The 19,914-nt window shown below is 36.6% G+C and overlaps 1 protein-coding gene across 5 annotated transcripts in view; it reads right to left on the bottom strand.

The window, feature by feature from the left end:
• The window catches only part of FIG4 (FIG4 phosphoinositide 5-phosphatase), an 80,034-nt gene that overhangs the window by 24,127 nt on the left and 35,993 nt on the right, over window positions 1–19,914 (bottom strand). For all 5 annotated transcript variants that reach the window (XM_026072015.1, XM_026072014.1, XM_026072016.1 and 2 more), the window contains 6 exons: window positions 16,495–16,661; window positions 10,201–10,339; window positions 7,303–7,361; window positions 6,716–6,863; window positions 5,760–5,843; window positions 1,670–1,865 (listed from right to left, as the gene is read on the bottom strand). In XM_026072015.1, the coding sequence (XP_025927800.1) occupies window positions 1,670–1,865; window positions 5,760–5,843; window positions 6,716–6,863; window positions 7,303–7,361; window positions 10,201–10,339; window positions 16,495–16,661 (793 nt within the window). The remainder of the gene's footprint in view (window positions 1–1,669; window positions 1,866–5,759; window positions 5,844–6,715; window positions 6,864–7,302; window positions 7,362–10,200; window positions 10,340–16,494; window positions 16,662–19,914) is intronic.

Raw genomic sequence — 19,914 nt, 5'->3', positions numbered from 1 at the left:
CTTTCATTTAAGCATCTTAGAAATCTAAAAATATATCTTAAGTCGCAGTGTTAAAGTATACTCAATATACAGATGGAATGAAGTAATTTGTACAGGTGTTCAAGGGTAAGAATCAAGGATAAAACTTAGGGTTGGATTTCTGTTAAAAAAAAACTGTAAATCTGAATTGGTGGAAAACAGGTACTTTCTGTTATTCTGAGATAATGGAAAATTTTCAAATATAGTATCTTGCATGAACAGAAATAAATGGACTAGTGTTAGACTCTGCATAACACACGTCCAAAATTCATACCACACTACTTCATAGTTATTTTATTGGAAGATGCTTTATTAGGGTTTGGAAAAAGCCAGTGTTGCACAGAAAGCTTAAATCTACTTATCTGGGAACAAACAACCCTAGTGTAAAAACTGAATAGTCAAAGTTACTCTTGAATGAAAATTTGCATTGTAGATGAAAAAGTGCCGTTTTATTCTCTGTTGCCTATGAAGAACTACAACTGACAGCTAGTAAATCCATAAATACTGAAGTTTCTCCAAAAGTGATAACCTGCAAAACTACAGCACTATAACCACCTAAATTAGCTGTCAATTAAAAAAAAAACCAAAAGAAATATTTTACAAATTTGTAAGATTTCCACAAACATATCCTTTTTCTAAGATATTAATGTTTTCAATGGTACTCAAAATGGATATCTATAAGAAAGAATTTGAAGAAGTGTTATATGAATTAATAAAATAGATTATTTCTGTAACACTAGATACAAATTAATATTTTCATTAAATTAGCACCCAAGGGATTCCAACAGAATTGGACTGGTGCTAGCAACAGAAGATTAATAACCCAGATCTAAGCATACGCATTCTTTTCTTATGACTGTGCATACACAATTTCATTATTATCCTGCTATTATCTTCAACCTTGGACTAGTAATAGTCAGTGAGTATCAACGTGACAAAACTGTCACGCAAATTTTTGGAGTTAGCTTTATTTGATCCCTTCTGACTTTTAAGTAGCAAACAGCAATTTAAAACTCTGCAACTAAATCAGGTTGAAATTTAGCCACACTGAAAATTAACTTACGGTTGCGTCCACCTGCGTACTGAAGTTAGTAGGAGTAGATTTGGAAAGTGAAGGTGCTTAGATTGGCTCCCATGGATCAAATGTTCATTACGTAGGTAGATCAGGTACACTCCCGGAGAGCATCTCCCAATTTACTTTCACCCAAAAGGAATCCCTTTTGCATACATCAAGGCCATCCCATGATTTAAGGCTAAGCATGGTAAGGGGGAAGATCAGAAGTGCACGCCTGCTYTGAACTAACACACTAGCATAGATAAATTTTATACATAATTTTAAGGACTATACCTGACCTGAGTCCCTTTCATATGCCATAGGTTTTGAACAAGATTTTCTATTTTTCTGAAAATGTTATTTTCCACTGTAAGCTGCAAAGAGTCTTACACAATAGGAAGAAAGGCAAAGTTTTATTACCAGTTTTGCTAATATCTGTACAAAGATGATATGCTGGAGACCTTTTCCCCTTCCTAATTGTGTAATGCTCTACTTCTGATTGTTCTATAGCATTTACTGTTTAAAAAATATTTTTTCAAAGTAGTATGAATTCTAAGTTCATGATTGTCTTTTTTGTATACCACAGTAATTTCTTACCTCTGTGATTTTTGTATTATCTCCTGTATCAGTCACCTTTACTGGAGTTGAGCGTTGAGAAACGGCACCTTCCTCTTCTTTGTCTGTTCCAGAATCATCTTCAGAACTACTTGACACAGCTTCCTCGCTTGGGGGTGGAGGAGCACTAGCAGCTGTTTTGCGCTGCAGCACAGTTTCTTCTCTATTACTTTTGTTCCTATTATGAAAGGCAGTGCATATTCATTAAATCAGGAACATATTAACAAAAAGTATTTTAAATTCCTAATTTCTGTTACTATTTTACTTGAAGGCAAGAGAAGTTCTATCCCCTGGAGCAACCTGTTGCTCATCCTTTGAATCCCCTAATTGATTTACTTTTTGTCACGTATATGGACATGTAACTCCTCTTAGAGGTTCTTGACCTGAGAGCATAAAAAGCCCCAAGGATATACAACATGTCAAAAGAATTTTTGCACCTGGAATAAATGCCCTAGGTGAAAACAACAGCACAGATAAGTTAAATTTCTGACCCAGCAGATACTGGTATCTCCTTAGATAGAAATTTACAGAAAGTTAATAAGATATACTGCATTTTCTTTAGAGAAAGTTAAGGAGGTAATCTTTAAATAAAGGTCTCAATCTTCCCTACTTTTCTAAATGAGATGAAAGTCAGAAGGAAAACAGCCCTTATTGATAGCTGAAGAAGAGAGTAAGTAGCCAGTCAACCGCTAACAGGGCTGACTACCCCCCCCCCCAAAAAAAGAAAAAAACAGGAACTAATTGTACTAAGGACCGTAACATTGACAGACAAAAACAGATTAACAAATCCTCCAGAAATTTTCTAGTAGACCAGAAGATGCTGAAAAATATGCAAGGCAAAGATACCACCTCTACCAGGATTATAAAACAAAAAATAAACCTCTACTTGTTTCTGCTCTAATTCAGAACATTGCAAAGTGGACACAAAGGAGGACAGCAACCTGTTTGCATAGTAGGTAGAAAATGTGGCCTGCTTGGTCAGATGAATATGCCTAATGGAATATTAATCAACATAATTAAGAACACAGCAGTACTGTTCACCATAATTTGTATATGATAGTCATGGAAGAATGTCTAACATTGTGTTTCTTAATTACCCTGTTCTTTGATGTGTAGATGTGTTCTGTGGGAGATATCAAGCCCTACCCTTTCAAATTGCTGGTGTGAGCTTCCCTGGTGCAGAAGAGCCACCTATCACTACCAATACAGAGAGCAGAGGGAAGTGGAACGAGATCCCCTGTGCAAAGTAGGCACTGGACAATTCAATCCCAAACTTCTGGCAGGACAGCAACTGTACTGTCTAATCAGCGGCTGTGAAGCAAGTCTGAAGTCCAAAGTGATGCTCGCATGTACTGCATGTGCAATTTCACATTAGGAGTCACAAAGTGTCGCCAGCACGTGTTCTAGTAATGTGCAAAACAGATCCTGTGGTATATATTCTCTGGCACATCAAGAATTCAGGGCTACAGTTATAATTCCTAGATGCAAAGACAGGGGGTACTTCTGTACCAATACTCTGGTTCAAAGACAACCCTCAAGAGGATCAGAAGGGATGCTGGAGAATCTTATTATGAAGCAGCTATGTAGAAATAGGTAAATCATTACTCTCTTTTTTCTGCAGAGGTAGGCAAGAACCAATGCCTGGACCTATAGAAAGGTCCCCCAATACTATGAGGAATCAAATAGGAAGATGATGTACTAAAAAACTCTGACCCACCATGAAACAAATATAATTCTGGTGTCACGACTGGATCAGGACATTGAAGCAGGTGTCCTGCAGGTCAGGAAAGACAGATGATTCCACTGATAAATGTTATGAAACTACTGATGTTAACATCACCATACAGTCATACATGACTTCAGAAAAGTGGTGATGCCATCACATAACTTTTTTCCTACAGGGACTATTTCACAATTAAAAAAAAAATCTTAAATGAACCAGTGTTTTTTGCACTCAAATCCAGTAAAGACAGTTACTTCTGTTGAAACAGATCTCTTGGAAAGATCCCTGAAAAGAAGGAGGGTGAAAAAGATCGAGTGAGGAGAAGAGAAAAAAAAATTTGGACGTGGCAAAGTTAGTTCAATACTGTAACACTGAGCTATAAGTCAAAAACTCATCTATTGAGAATGACAAAGCATTGTGTCAGACAGAAATTTCCTAGCATTTCCCTAAATGGATGATGAAATAAGGAATATAAAAATTTTGTAACAGAAAAGTGTGAGCGGGTATAGAATTATGCCTAAAATATATTACCTTGAAAGTGCTGAGGAACTCACGCCACTGACAGGATTCCCTTCTCAAAAGATCTCATTGCCTGCATGGACTGTGCTGGAGAAGTTTATACCCTGGAAAAGGTGTTGTAGGACAAATGGCTTGGCTTTTTTTCTGGAAACTGCTTGAAAGACCCATAGACTAGAATGTTGCTAAGAAATGCTTCCTTAATAACAATAACTTACTGTTGCATTCAATAATAAAGTCTCACTCACCTAAGGGATCTCCTGTCAAGGCCTAAATCACTCTATCCTAAGCTGGACAATCAAAGCCACATTCACCTCCCAACACCAGCCAGTGCATGGGAAGCCTTACAAGCAATACTCAAGGCACCCTGGAACATGGCTCTGATACAGCCGACTCTCTGCCTAGTAACAATCCCTCAACGTCACAATGGAGAGCTTGAAGTGAAGAGCCTGAGAAAGAGGTAAAGTGGTCAGGTATTTCATGGTGTACCTGGAGAGAAGAGCTAAGTAATACATATAAGAAAGCAGAATAATAAAGTTTTCTTCAAAAGCATCTATACATTCACAGTTCTTGTTAGGGAAGGTAAATTTGTATAATTGTCAAAAAGTCTTTTTGTCTGTTCACAGGGAATATCAGCAGTATGAAATCAGATTCTGCTAGTGATAAGCATAGTCTACTCTCAACATTTATTGACAGTGAGTCCCTCGGTCAATGCACAATGGATGTTATTTGAGAGACTATCAAATTTTACAGCTTTTAACAGAACTGGAACAGAACAGCTCTGTTTAAAAAACAGAACCTTTAAAAGAAGTTTTAGGAAGAACTTAAAACTCATGACGGCACAGGTTTATTCATTACTGATAAAAGGTTTCCTTAGTATGAAGTATCTAGGAGAGAATGAAGTGGTTCAGGAAGAGTCCTCATAACTGGTATGTGATACAGCTGATCAAACACAACAACAGAATAAATAAAGCAACAAAATAAGTCCAGGGTGCAAAAACAGCTGAATGAAACATTCATTTGTCCAAAGAACTGTTGTTGAACTGTTTTATATCATTTTATTTATAAATAAATTTTCCATAATGTTTTTGATCAAAAATTATGCTGAAATTTGCAATTGCTCCTGTATCAGGACAAATTCTATTTATTCAAAAACATACTTTTTTTAAAGACAACAATGATAAGCATTCCTGTCCATCTCTAACAGAGAATACAAAGCTGCCACTAGCATCAAGAGATGATCAAATTTTAACAACCTCTGTAACTCTATTCTAGATAAAAGATTTTCATGTGGATTTTACTTAAATAGAGAAGCAGAAGAAAACAAAAGAGATTAAACAAGCGTGGATAAAGAATTCCCAGTGTCTAATAAAATTCTCAAGGTATATATATGATTTCCAAATTATACAACAATTCTACAGTATACCATCAGGGAAGTTTTACATTTCCCATGTGACAGAGAATATACAACTTTGATTTATTTTAGATTTACAGTAACTTAACTTCGTATTCATTCTTTCCTATACCTCTCATTTAACTAATATTATGAACTTTAAAAAACTGACTTAGATCTACTTCCTACCTGTGTATTCGCACTTAAAACAACTTCATAAAGTTTGTTGTACATGCATAAGGCTGTAAGCCACTGCATACTGAAACCGTGTAGCCAAGGCCTGCATCAACAAAAACCCCACTGAAGTTTGCAACAGTCTGTTCAGTTGCAATGGCTTATGTATCTTTCTAGAAAGAGAGGTTTGGACTTTTAATCTCATGCATCACAACTTGACTTTCACTGTTGTTAAACCAGAACAAAATTTCATGTTTCAGACTTACCCCAACACTGATTTTCCAGTTTCATCAGGTTTACGAACAGTAAATGGACTTGGATCAATGCCCACATTCTTGGGCATAAAATCTCTGGCAAAAGAGAATGGAAAAAACATCCATAAGCAGAGTTTAACACACAAAACATACTTTTCAAAATTTCCAGAAGAACCTGTAACATCCACCTTTGAATGAAAAAAAAAATCATTATTATCAAGTTCTAACTTTGTCATTACAGGTTAAAGTCACGTAAATATTAAACCCCTAGGTATTTAAGAAGCTTTCAATTGCATTATATACTCCCATAAAACAGCTGCAAACATCACCACGTGCCAAGGAGGCTGAGGCAATGACATATTCCTGTACTGAGGAAGCCCTGTCACTCAGCTGCATTCTTTTCAAGATGCTGCCAACACTCAAATTGGGTCAAAAAGCTACATGAAACAGAATTTGCATGGAAGTCATTTAGCTAAAGCATGATTAAGATCATGCTTAGAATATCCAACTGATTACTGCCAACAAAAAACAAATATCTGGCCAGCTGTGAGAACCTGATGAACTGAGGAAAACAACTGTAAAATGAAAGCAGAACAATTAGGAAAAAAATGGTTTGAAGTAGCCTCTGTGATCTGTGAAGTCCACAGAGAGAGGTCCATTTCTCAGCTTATGAATGTCCAACCATTGTACACTCAGTAATGGAAGGCAATTGTAAATTTTAGTGCTATCTTAACAGAATTTTTTTAGAGCTGCACTGCCACTTCAGTATTGTCATTTAGTTTCTAGAAGTTTACTAAACTTGAAGCCTCCAAACCACCACCGCCACCATCAACAACAAAAAAAAAAAAAMCAAAAGACCTGCATCTACCATGTTGCCCAAGTTTAGTCAAATAAATCAAATGTACATTTAAATCACATCAAACCAAGTTCAGTTCAGGCTTTACAATCCCAAAACATCCCTAATGTACCGTGTAGAATTGGTCATCGCCAAGCAGAAGGTCTCATCGAAACTGCTCAACTCATATGGCCGAAAAAATTCATTGTGGATATCAATTTCCTCTTCACACTTGTGGAACTTCTTCACTGTTAACTTGCGTCTGTTTTCAGCACATGTCACTGGGAAAAAATAAACACAAACCCGTAAATTTTCTTTTTGCTAACAATTACCAACTCGGCAGAAATCTAAATAAAAAGTAGCCTGTTTACCTAGCCATCTTACCAGGCATTTTTCTACAGCTATATCCCCTCTAAGACAAGAAAACACGATATAAAGAAAGAGACAGCTTTCATAATAAACATATAAACAATAAATAAACATATAATGATCAAGTTTTAGTCACTGATCTGTATTATCTGACTCTACAGCTGAAGAGTTAGATCTCTCTTGCATATTGCAGTTGAAAAAAATCATAGTTTCTTGTGAAAAAAAGGATTTAGCAATCACTGTGGAAACAGTGTTTTTTAAAAATTTGTGATCCAAGAAACTTAAAGCATTAGTGACTAAAACTCTTTTTTCAAGACATTCTCTAAGGCAATGAGCAAACACAGTTCCTACCTTCATCAAAAGGAAGAGGTAAATGCTTTAGCACACCTGTGGTCCACCAGTAAGTGTAGCTGTACAGGAAAGACAGACACACAACTGACACAGGAGATTTGATCTTGCATCCAATCTAAACATTTGCACATACTAGTTAAACAACCATACAGTGTCACACTGGTACATACATCTTTATAATTCAAGTGTGGGAGAAAATAAAGTATTATCCCTGGATGGAGGACATTAACAGGCCCCAGCTTTGCCCTGAGGACATGTATTTCAAACACCTGAGGCTCCATACAGGTATGGAGGGAGGGGAGTTTCCCTCCATTAAACACAACATCATTTCAGATGCTTACCTACAGTACTGAAATTTAAGCTCTAGTACATATGGTGTCTGGAGAAAAAAATGAAGAAAATGCAAAGCCATGAGGTAAGCTTACTCCATATGTATTTCTTCTGTTCTGGTCTCAACCCCCCCCTCAACACTTATTGTTTAGATCCTTAAATTTGGGAAAGGGATATGAAGAAACGAAGGTCACTGATAATAAACAATTAAATGAAATCTGAACATTGTCAAAGCAGTTGACTTCTTTCTGTAGAAAAACATTTTGATATGACAGCTGTCCCAAGTCTGATAACTATATGTTGGCAGAGCTAACAGCAAAAACAAGGTCTGCTGGAAGCTTACGCAGTATTTCTGAAAGAGCAAACAAAGGAAGTCAAGCAATATTCAGAAAACAAAGTGCTCTATCTTTCATTCATGTTTACATACTTCGATTTTCTCTTCTCAAATATACTTTAAATTTTTCTTTAAATCATTCTGACAGTTACTACTACCTAAAATTATTACTTGGTTTGAAAAAACATTCAGTTATCTTCATTGATTTTATTTCAAATACACATGTAATCACAATATTACATGGGCTGTAATCACAATATTATAGGGGTTATCTTCTACTGATGTCAATGCAGCTAGCTACCTGGAGCAGAAACAACAGGGGTATTCCCATGCCCAGAGACAGATTTGTTCATGAGACTCAGAGAACAGTGCAAAACAGGCAGGGCAACAACTTCAGTTTCAACAACTGTGTACATCCTAAACAAAAAGAAAGGAGTTGTGCCTGACAGTCCCATCCCTTGATGAAGTGGTGTATCAGGACATGCTAGCACGCCATTTTCTCCAGTGCCTTCAGAAACTACGCAGACACATCCAGCTTTCCTCCTGGATAAAAATTGTAAGTAAGGTGACAACAGAAACTCTTCCTGCCCATCTTTCACAGGGCTTTCATATGAATTACACAAATAATATAAAAGTAATAGGTGAAACTCATTATGAAATCTCTTCCTTCCGATGGAGAAACAGATACAATATAGGAAAGGCACAGATAATCAAAAGAAGCTTCAATTACAGGAAACATCATCGGCCTTCTTTTCCTATAATCCTTGTTTTCATTATGAGTTTTCATTATTATCTCTTTTGCTGCTGTGCCCAAGGAACCTAATAGAGGCACTGCACAAAGAGACAAGAAGCAGCTATTCAAAGAACTTGTAAAATAGTTTGGTAGAAACAAACAAAAATTACTTGGAAGAGTTTTTTTCACCCATCAACTTATTACATGGAAGTGTCATTATGTCCACATGAAAAACCATCTTGGGTGCATATTATAAATGTTCAGAAGATAAATTTCAACCAGAATGAAATGTGACACTAATTAACAAGTAAATGAAGAATATTACCATTTTTTTTAAATGTTCTGTTTCATCTGAGAACAGTATCTATGACGAATAAGAGACAGTTTTTGACAAACGAGTAACAGGTGAAAGGGAGACTGGAACATTCATATATTTGTGGTATATCAGCTGGATTCACTTGTACATACAGTACTGTTCATGATCAATAGGCAATAAAATTAATGTTGCATGTTTCATACGTGGCTGAACTAGCACTTAGCTGTACGGCTGATAAGAGCTAGCATCAAAAAAAGCCTCAGGAGACAGTACAAAAGGATTGCAATTTAGAAACAGTTATATCACATGCCAGCTGCCATGATGGGTTAATGGAATAAGTAGCTAACAGGGACTATGTGCACTCTTTAAACACTTTGAATCTTCCACAGATAAAAACCTAAATGCAGATATTCTGATCTACCATTTATGAGACTGAGCTTTACAACTGACAGAATGAACAAAAATATAAATAGCAAAACTTCTAAGGCAGATAATCTAGTACAAGTCTAGCACTGCCCTTATTAATAAAATTGGGAAAGTATTTTTTATATTCAGTATTTACGATCCTTAACAAAATTATTCCATATTGTGAGGCAATCATGCTAAAAATTACTTAAAAACTTCTATGATTTAGCTCTATTATTTCTGTATATCACCGTGCAACTACAATGGGATGCAAACCAAGAAAAAAAATCTTCAAAACAGGCCAGATATGGCTGGAAGGTAAAAAGTAGTATAGGCTTCTTCATATGCACAGCTGTAGACTAAGTGCATTACATAAATTAATTAATGGAATGCTCATCATAATCTCAAATTCAACACTAACAATAAAAATGACCAATAAAACCACACCTGTATACAATTTAATGGGACATTGGTAAACTGTCCTTCAGTAAAATAGTGAATCATTTCACACTGCAGGATAGAACTTCATATGAAAGAAACTTTTTTGTTCTGTACAAAGAAAATAAAAGTCCTAAAGCAAATCCTTCAAAACACCACTGTCCAACATTTTTTATAATCTCTTTCAAAAGGTTATAATTTTTAATTCTTTTTAATAAAAGCTTAAAAAATAGTAAACAAGTTTTTGTTCCAGTTTGACAGACTGCCCAGTTTGGTTAACAGCATACATTTTTGAAATTTATTAGGACAAAAACAAAGAAAAAAGAAAGAACAGCAAAATACCTTCGCCTGGTCTGCAACAGACTGAGAGTGTTCTTGTGGTGCAAATAAAAATCGGTAGGAAGTTCCCAGAGGTGAGGTTTTCCTTCCATAGGCTTGAACACTCCCAGGAACAGATTAATGGAATCCTGCCTGTCTGCATCTGTTAGACAAGAAGAACGCTTACTGCCAGGAACGTGGTACAGCTCAGTCCCCATCAGCCATTCCCTTGTTTGGTTTGTGCCTCACACACCGAGCGTGTTCTAGCCTAAGATTTCTACCAGGAGCTCTGGGCTTCAACCACAGTAACTGGGCTTCATTCGGAGCTGACTTTATGTTGAGGAGAAGCTCTGCCTAGAGCCTTCACAGAAATAAGTCCCGTTCTGCAGTTCAGTCCCCCACCTCTGCCACAATAATTTAAAACAGATCCTGTCCCACTATTCTGCCCTCTCTTTTCAGTCCATTTCTTTAAGGATGCATGACAGTGAAAGCCAAGATTTTGCAACAGGTTGCAGTAAAACAAGAAGCTCCAGAAATGGCAAAAGATGCACAGTCCTTTGCAGGAGGAGAGGAGGGAGGCAACAACACAACACCTTTACATCCCTTCTCCCCACACCCGTTTCCTTCTCCATCAGCTTGGTAAGACTCCAAGACAGACTCTGCATTTAAAGGCCCAAACTTGAGGAACTGAGACTGACTAGACGACTTGGAGAATTCTCCCAGATAGGTCTCTGCAAGACTCTCAAAATTTGAGTATTACCACCCTCTTTTTTTGTCTAGTAATCTTTCCTGTTTTCAGCCTCCAGACAGCCAAGCCAGTGTAGCTGCTTACACTGCTACTGTTCAGCTAGCATCCAGTTAGTGAAGTTCAAGGCTTCTCTCCTGTTGGGGTATTTGAGATGGCACATAGGTGCATGCATGAAGCATGTGCACATATTTATCCATGTGTCAGGGAATCTGCCATATCATGATGAATTTACTGCATATCAAACACTCTACAACAGAAGAGTGATTTCATGAAATTAAACAGCATTCATACAATACACAAATTCCCTACATCACACAAACTATGATTTCTTTGGGGTATTCTAACCAGAGCATAGTCAGTAAAATGCATTAACCTTCATAGACACCTTTTGATAACTTTTTTCTTGTTGGTTTAAATGATTAAAAGATTAATTTCTCTTGTCATATGCTAAGCTTCATCAAAACTAAGTAAGGCAAGCACTAAAATCCAGCAGATGCATACCACTGTAGATGAAACATGACAAGAGATGTTGTTGTTCATCCACATCTTTAAAATTTCTCACTACCTAGCCACAGATAGGATGAGTTACAACAGGTATGAGGAAAAGCTGGAGTCAGATGAGGGCTCTGGGATGGTGAATAAAGACAGACCAGGTTTAGGCTTTGAAAGCGTAGCTGCAGGGACAGAGGAAGGCTTAGGGGCAAAGGATCTTTAGACATAGGGAATGTGAGGAGAATCAAGCTCTATCTCTGCTCTGAGGAATTAGCACATGGAAAGCTTTTGCCTCTACTCTTGTTTGTACTTCAGCAACCATCAGAAAAGGAATACTTCAAGGACTAGTTCTTCAGTAGAGCCACTCTGTTTCATAGTGCTGCTGCTTTAGTTTTCTCCATGTTTTATAAAAAAGTATTATGAGAGTTGAGTGTCCCTTTGCCAACACTGACTGCATCAAAGAGACTTATATTATGAAGTCTCAGTATACCAAATGGCAGATAAAACAACAGGCATAATCCACAAAGTGGTGGTATGACAGCAAGGACAAAATTGATTCCTGGTCACCACTGATGTTTCAGTCAATACCTCCTTTCCCCCCAAATTCTAACATCTCTTCCCCATGTACAACATACGACATTTTTACATGAGTTAAGACATTCAAGTGGCTGAGAAATGAAGTGTTATGTAGAAATTTGGTGACAACAGGATTATAGAAAAGTACAGAACTTTATAGGATTGTGTAGATGTGGAGGTCAGTATTTGGATGTGAGATCTTCTGTATAAGAGAATTGCATGGTGTAACAGGGCAAGGTGCCAGGAAAAGGGAAAGAGATGATGTGTGGCTCTCCTTCCCTACTTATAGGACCCTTCATCCTGAATCTGGCTTTTTCTCTTCCTTTTCTCTCCACTCATACTCCTTCCAGCTACTTTTATTGTCCCTTCAGAGCATTTTTCAAAAACATGCTTATTTTAGCTTCTTTCTTACTCCTCACCTTCCATAGATCTTTAAAATGATCAACCTACAAACACTGATACAGTAACCCTTGAGATATATGCAGGTCTTTATGGCTTTCAGACTGTACTACTTCTGCAAAATAGCGTCACGGTTTAACCAAGACATAGGGAGAGAATGAGAAAGGGCAGGAGCACTGCAAGAAAGCTATGCCAAACTCAATAAAAAGGTTTGAAAAAAACCTTGTTGAGGACACTGAAAGTCACAAAGAAAGGCAAAGTCACAAGCAAAAGCATACATTCTTTCTTCCTGAGAAGCTATTTTAGGGAAACTGCTGAACAAAACCCAAGAAAGCTCTCTACTTATTTTGAACACAGAAACTGGAGGAGCCTGAAAGACAAAATGAATTAACAAGAGCAAATAGGTTAAACTTGGTGAGAATTTGTAAAAGTTAAAGGCAGAGATGAGCCTCCTTTGTTCATTTACCATTTTTTTACCTGCAAAGAACAGAAGGTATTTTGAAATTGTTAACCTAATCAGAGTGAAACAAAATAATTCAGTTAAGAAACTACCTCACTGCTTATATGACAGATGCTAAAATGAAATGAAATTTGTTGTATTAAAAACAGCTTGAATTTAAACCACTACCACTCAATTAATCATGTGGATCTGACTATAGTAGTAGTACAGTAAAGCATTCTTACTTCTCTTCAGTAGCAAGTGACTGCACTGTTAAATGTTACATTGCTTCAGGACTCAAACTCTCTTCTGCATTAATTGTTTCAGTTTGTACAGCTGCATTTTGAACTTAAAAATGTAGAACATTTAGCAGCAAATGTCCTTCTACTGTTTTACGTCTCAACTCTCAACTTGAAGATAGGTCATAAAACAAAGATTTTTTTAAGGATAAATCTTCCGACAGGTGCATATATATGCAAGTTGTTGGGGAAGAAGATATTTAACTTGAAAGGAGATAATCCTCCTTCCCCTTACCCCCTTATTTTAAGGGCTGAACAATTTTATGACTTAATTTCGAACAAAAATAATGCTAACTTTTGTCTTTCTTTGAAGCACTGGCCACAAAAAAAGAGGATAGTGAGCTTTTTAGATTGTTTTTCCTATCTAGATGAAATCTCTCTTTTCAAAAATAAATAAATAAGAATGTAACACTACGTGTGGAACAGACAAAGGAGCAAACAGGTTTTATTCCTTCATTGTTAGCACTGAATGTCAAAATTGTGTACAGCAAATAGGAAGACTGCACCRATTTTTTGAAAGATACTGCAATGTACGTGTATACTAGCACATTTTTAAGACCATTTGAAAAAACAGGAACTGAAGGGGCCATTTAATTGAATTAGCCTAAAATAATCTACTGCTCTCAATCTGAGTTTGCAACTGCACTACATGACAAATCACTAAATCATGAGAGATTCAACACAGTTGGGACTATCACATCCCATGACTAAAAGGGCATAATAATTAAGTTTACATTCATACACCACTAAAAGGTAGTTTACTATGTCCAGACCTGTTTGTGGATAAACAGATTATTCCAGATTCCAGAAGCTTATTATGCATGTTGCAACTCTACCACTGAAGTCTGTAATGTCACATTACTTTCTAAAAGGCATAAAAGCTAGAAAAATATTATTTGGAATATTGTTTCCTAATTTTTCTGACAATCGCAAATAAAAGAAAAATGTTAGATTCAACTATTCAGAATGCCTGTCAAAGAGGTTCTCAAAGGAGTATCTAATTCTTAGCTGAGTGACWTTTTTATTTCTCAGACAACTTATCGGTTTATAACCAGTATACTTCCAACACTGTATCCTCTACTTTTTTCAAATGTTGAAAATATTTCATGCACGTTTCCAGCATGTATGTTTTTAAAAGTCAGAATTTGCCTAAAGCTGTCAGATTTTTTCAAGTTATCACAAAATTGGTTGTCACATATTTTTGTGAGAAAACCTTGTTTTCCTTCTAAGTTCAGTCACTAACCTGACCTTGAGAACACTTTTTTATTTCTTCATTCTTCTATTACATAGGCTATATATCACAAATTTATAGATACAAAAAATGTATAGGAAAGCTAAGCACATATCAAGAACTAAGTTCAAACTGCAATCAAAGTTACCTTTCTTACAAGTTCAGGTGTTATCTACTGGATCAGTATCTCCAGGAAAATCACTTAACCAATGTGTGTCTTATTTTTTCTTCATCCATACAACTTAATTAGTAATGATTATCCTAAGGGCTTTGAGGTCAACAGATTAGATCATTTGCTTAAAGTGTAAATTATTTTATAATCATGTATTTTTTTATAATAGACAAACAGAACAAATGTGGCTAAGTGATTTAATTGGGAGGCACTGTTAGCAGGCCACTAGTAATCTTGTTCTGAATCTGATATACTGTAGGACTTCAAGCAAATCACTAATATTTTCTGTGCCTGTTTTCTACTGGTAAGTAAGTAATGTAAAATTCATAAGCATTAAAGGAAAGTCTTTCAGATCAGAAACAAGAAAATGCTGGCTCGTGAATTGGATAGCCCAGCAGATTTTTTTTTAAGGAGTGTGATGGATAATACCATAACGATTAATACCAATACCAATAGCAAATCAGTATATGGTTCTAAAAATTCTTCCGTTACATTTGCTGTCTGAGATCATTTTATTCTTAAAGTTATCTCTTTCAGTTTGTCCTATTAACAGGTGTGGAGATACTACATGAATTGTAACAGGCACTGCTGGACAGTGATCCTTTAAATTTCATGTAAATTGAATCTTCTTTCATATTAAAATATTAGTAACTCATATTAAAATATATATGAATGTTAATATATTAACATTAATTTTAAAATACAAAATATTCTTTCATATTAATCTTTCATATTAAAAACACAATAAACACAACACTGAATCCTACCTTTCAACAATGGCATCTTCAAACACACAGAACACGTAAAGTAGCAAAAGTATTTGGCTCAACTGGGATCAAACACCGAAACCATAAGTAAGCTGGTGGAAGTGTGCAGCACCTTCCATGAAAGGTTCAGTTTTGCTACTCATTTCTGTAAAGATTAACATCTGTTCATGTACTCAACTGTAAGTTTGCCCAGGTGACGATAGGTTTTTTTCATTCTGTATGTTCTGTTCTTTTTGTAACTGACAAGACTTGACATCTTCTTTGTAACAAACTCTTCTGTTACTAAAACACCCACACATTTTGACTATCTGTGCAAGCAGACTATAGCCTCAGACGATGATCTAGAACTCTGCTCATGCTTATTTCCAAAAGCTTCYGCTTGATCATTAAAGTGGCTGGCATAAAACTGAGCAGCTTTGGAGATTTGTTCCATCTTGCAGCTATCAGTACAGGTGATACTGCACACCTGCTTCCTTTTGCTCATAAGGATAAATGAAAGTGTGCCTTATTGCCACTGCAAACAATCACAGGCCATTTCACTGACATAAACAAGCTCATTAACATCTACAAATCCTTTTCTCTGCATATCTCACTAGTTTCTCCAAATATGACAAACAAATTACATAAATTACATTCAGAAACAGTACTCTAATGCTGTGCTCCCACATTTTGTCACATGCAGAGTTGTCACTAACCAAAGCGGTAACTTGAGCCAAATGAACCACAGGGTACTGAACTATTTCCAACCAGTGGCTGATCCACTGTTTTGAAGTTAGTTTCCAAGTAGTTGCAGTCTACTAGAAAATTACCACTTCCTTCCCTAGCTATGCAGCATTACACATACATATGACATACATATGTCATATACATATAACAACCCTGTAACAGTTTACCTGCTTTTCTATTGAGCTACAAACGTCACTGGCAGTTTCAGTACTGTATGCGAACATTTGCTGAATACTTCCCATAGCAGTTAATTAACTTTACCAAACAAGGCTGCACAATACAACATGCATTTTTAATAGGGTATGATATAAAGACTTGATCAAACCAGAATATCCATTTACAAGATTTTACTGAATTATTTTGAGATTATAGTACAGACGATCTCTGTGATAAGATCACAGTATCGATTATTCACAAGTAAATCGTTTCCTAAATAATGGCTTAAAAAAAAGTACTTAAAATAGTTCACCTGAGAAAGCATTACTGTAATATCTTGAGAGCGTTTGCATAATATCTTTGGAATGCTGGGTCCATGGAGCTATCTTTCTATAGGTTTTGACTCTGTGGACAAGTTGAGAACCTCCGTATTGCAGAGAAAGCGTGTCTCCATGATCTTCATATAATTCTTCAAATAATCTGAAGGAAAAATAAAATGTGACATCTATCAAACTGTTGAAAAGAGTTTTTAAGAGATAAAATAATAAGGTATAAAATACAAAATAATGTTTAGAGGTAAAGTACACTAGAACTCTAAAGGCACCCCCAGGCATTGAATTGTTTTTCCTGCTTAAATGTGCAATACATTTTTTCCTCCTAAGTACTTCTACCAGTTTACAAAGAAATATTTCATTAAGAAGTACTATTAGCTTACTTTCATTGAAATTTAAAGGCATGTCTGTATTCTTTATTCAGATAAATATCGTATCTGGAAATTATATTCAAATATAATCATTACTAAAAAGTATTAGACTCCAACTTTTTCACTTATTTATAATATACCAGAATATATTCACGCTACAGAATACGCACTTCTGTAGATTCAGAGAGAAGATTAACAAATCCTGTTAGCTTGCAGGGAGAAAACAAACTGTAATCCTTCACAAACTAAGGTATTTTAAATACTCTAAATGGGACAGAACATGCCAGTACCTCAAGGCTACGTGTTCTGTCAAGTCCACTGGGAATGAAGTTGACATAACTTTCCAAAATTTCCCTAGTCACAAAAATAATGACCCAAAGCTACAGACAGAAGGAACATGACTTTGTGAGAAATGTAAGGGCAGTCAGATACAATTTGCTGGAGCTGGAAAAGTATCAGGTAAGAAGGTATAAAGAGACAGCTGCTAAGATGAACAAGGAGAACTGGCTAAAAGCAACACTGTCCTCTAGCATCACAAAGTTGCCAGTAGACTCCATATTGAGAGAGCAGTCTAAGTAATAAAGATAATCAAGAAGCACCCTTATTAATGACAAAAACATGACAACAGTCTCAGAAAACACGTCTATCCTAAGGAGATGTGCCCCAGTCTAAAAGATAACAGTTTGAAAAAGTGCTTCTCAGAACTGGAAACTATGGCCCTGCCTGAGCAAGATGATGACAAGAATGACATCTTGCTAGAAGAGGTTGAAACTGTAGTCAAAAGGCTGAAGAGAAAAAAACTGGAAACATATGTCACATCAGTATAGCAAGACAACAATTCCAACATCAGTATGTGATAGACTGCAAAACCTGAGAAGAAAGAAATCCTTAAGGAATGGAGAAGAAGGGAAAAAAAGTAAAAAAAAACCCACAAGAGCATAACCCTTAAGAAAGTTTCCAACAAAGGGGCAGTACTGCATAAGTAACCCATTAACCATTTGACTGAAGTCCTCCTCAAAAAGTTCTGGAGGAAGAATACTTATCCAAGCAGTAAACCAATTTTCATAAAAACAAAATACAAATCTGCCCAACGTCAAGTACAAAATGATCGATTAGGAGGAAGCATCTGCTTAGTGACTTAAAAAAAAAAAAATCATTTGCCTCCATACAAATTGTTCAGAGCTCATAATGCCATGCAGGAGAATCTGCTTATTTATTTATTTATTTATTTTTAAGTATGGGGGGAAAAGACAGAAATCCTGGTTAACTTAGAGCTAAAAATTTGGTTCAAGGCAACAACTGGCAGGAGACAGGATGATACGTCTTAGAACCTTTCCAGTCAACCGCAGGGAACTGATGAATAAACCTTGTGATAGAGGTTCATAGCAAGCAGACAACTTTAAATTCATAAAGGATGTTGATTTACTTGATTTGGAATAGACTTGTACAAATAAATTAACTTTCCATTGCCTCAAACTATTAGGGGTGCAAGGCAAACGAAGACTGGTCTTCTGCATAAGGAAAAGTAGTTAACTATATACAATCAAATAAGCAGCAAATGTAGACCTTGTCTATGAAACTTCGTAGATGGGACAACAATGACTTTAATGGGATCACGAAATATAGGTCGCAGAATTGGCCCTGCACAACAAAGTCTGTAAGAAGACCAATCTCAGTAGACACAAAATCAGACTGTTCAAGATGCACATTTCCTTCATTCTTCAGGAAGGCCAACACAACTGAAGTGCTGGCTTCAGAAATCAAGTTCAACAGAACTTCTGGATTGCAGTCAGTCCGACCGTGTGAGAAAATCAAAACTGATATGGAGGACTGTCATAGAATGCAATGAAAAAAAGAAGAAAAGGTTGTTCAGAAACATTTGCTAGATTAAGGATGACCGTCTACTAAAGATCACCCTCTTTGGCCAGTTAGAGGAGAGTCAATGAAGAAGCAGAGTATGGAGGAAGCAGATACTTGAAATAAGCGAACATTAGGGATCAAGGATGCAGTATGTCAAAGAGAAAGACTGCACAATGGAGAGGTAAAGTATAGTACATATCTGTCTTCAAAATTTGTTAGAATATGAAGCAGGATTATTTAATAATCCTGAATGCAGTAATTCAGAAATGAGTCTTTCAACAGATGACAAAATAAGCTTCAGAGGCATACATCTAATGCAATGGAAAAGAAAAAAATAAGTCAAATGTGGCCAGATAAAAGTATCCTTTTAAGCCAGGCTAATAGCTACATTTTAGAGAGATAATGAGAAATAAGGTATCAGGAAAATCAGAGAGAAAGCAACTACCATAATCTTAGTAGGTATGGTTATGTAAGTGATGGAAATTTAGGAGGGCTGGAGAATGGAGAGGGAACAGGGCAGAGAGAAGAAGGTGGATGGGAAATGTGGCTATTGCAGTAGGAAGCAATGGAGGAAATAGGGGGTCCCAAAATAGGGGTGGAAAGGGGAGAGGTAGTGAAATGCGGCCTGAAGTACCAAAGTAAGTAGTAGCTGTAGAGGACACTGCAGAGAGTGGGTTAAGAGATGTGGCCAAGCTTGGACCCCCTCCAGTTAGAAGCCAGCAACCCTGGTTGCAACTGGTATCTGCAGCAGCAGTTGCTTGTTCCCCGGATGTAAACCCACAGCACAGACAAGCACTAGCAGCTGGGACGTGGGGAGGCCAGAGAGGCATTGCTAGCACCTGAGGGATTGAGCTGGCCCTGAGCTCACCCCAGCCGCTGGGCGGGGGGGCCCAGTGGTGCCCCAGAGCCAACGCCTCACACAGAGCCAGCATGCTGTGAGTGAAATCATTTCTGCACATACCTGCTCCTGGCACCAGGCGAGCACTGGAAGTGCTTACTTTAAAGTTTGAAGCACATTCACAATTTCAGTAGCTTAGAGATTTTGCTTTATTTTCTCCTGGGCATTTTAATTTAAAAGCTAAAGGTGTTTTTTTTAATAATTTGAGGATGCTCAAAGAAGTATCCTTGATATGAGATTTGAGAACAGCCATGCTGAAAAATTTTCCTTGA

The sequence above is a fragment of the Apteryx rowi genome, unplaced genomic scaffold (assembly GCF_003343035.1).
Source record: "Apteryx rowi isolate R43461 unplaced genomic scaffold, aptRow1 scaffold_334, whole genome shotgun sequence".
Taxonomy (NCBI): Eukaryota; Metazoa; Chordata; class Aves; order Apterygiformes; family Apterygidae; genus Apteryx; species Apteryx rowi.
The sequence above is the reverse complement of the archived record's forward strand: the minus strand, read 5'-3'. Positions and strand labels throughout refer to the sequence as shown.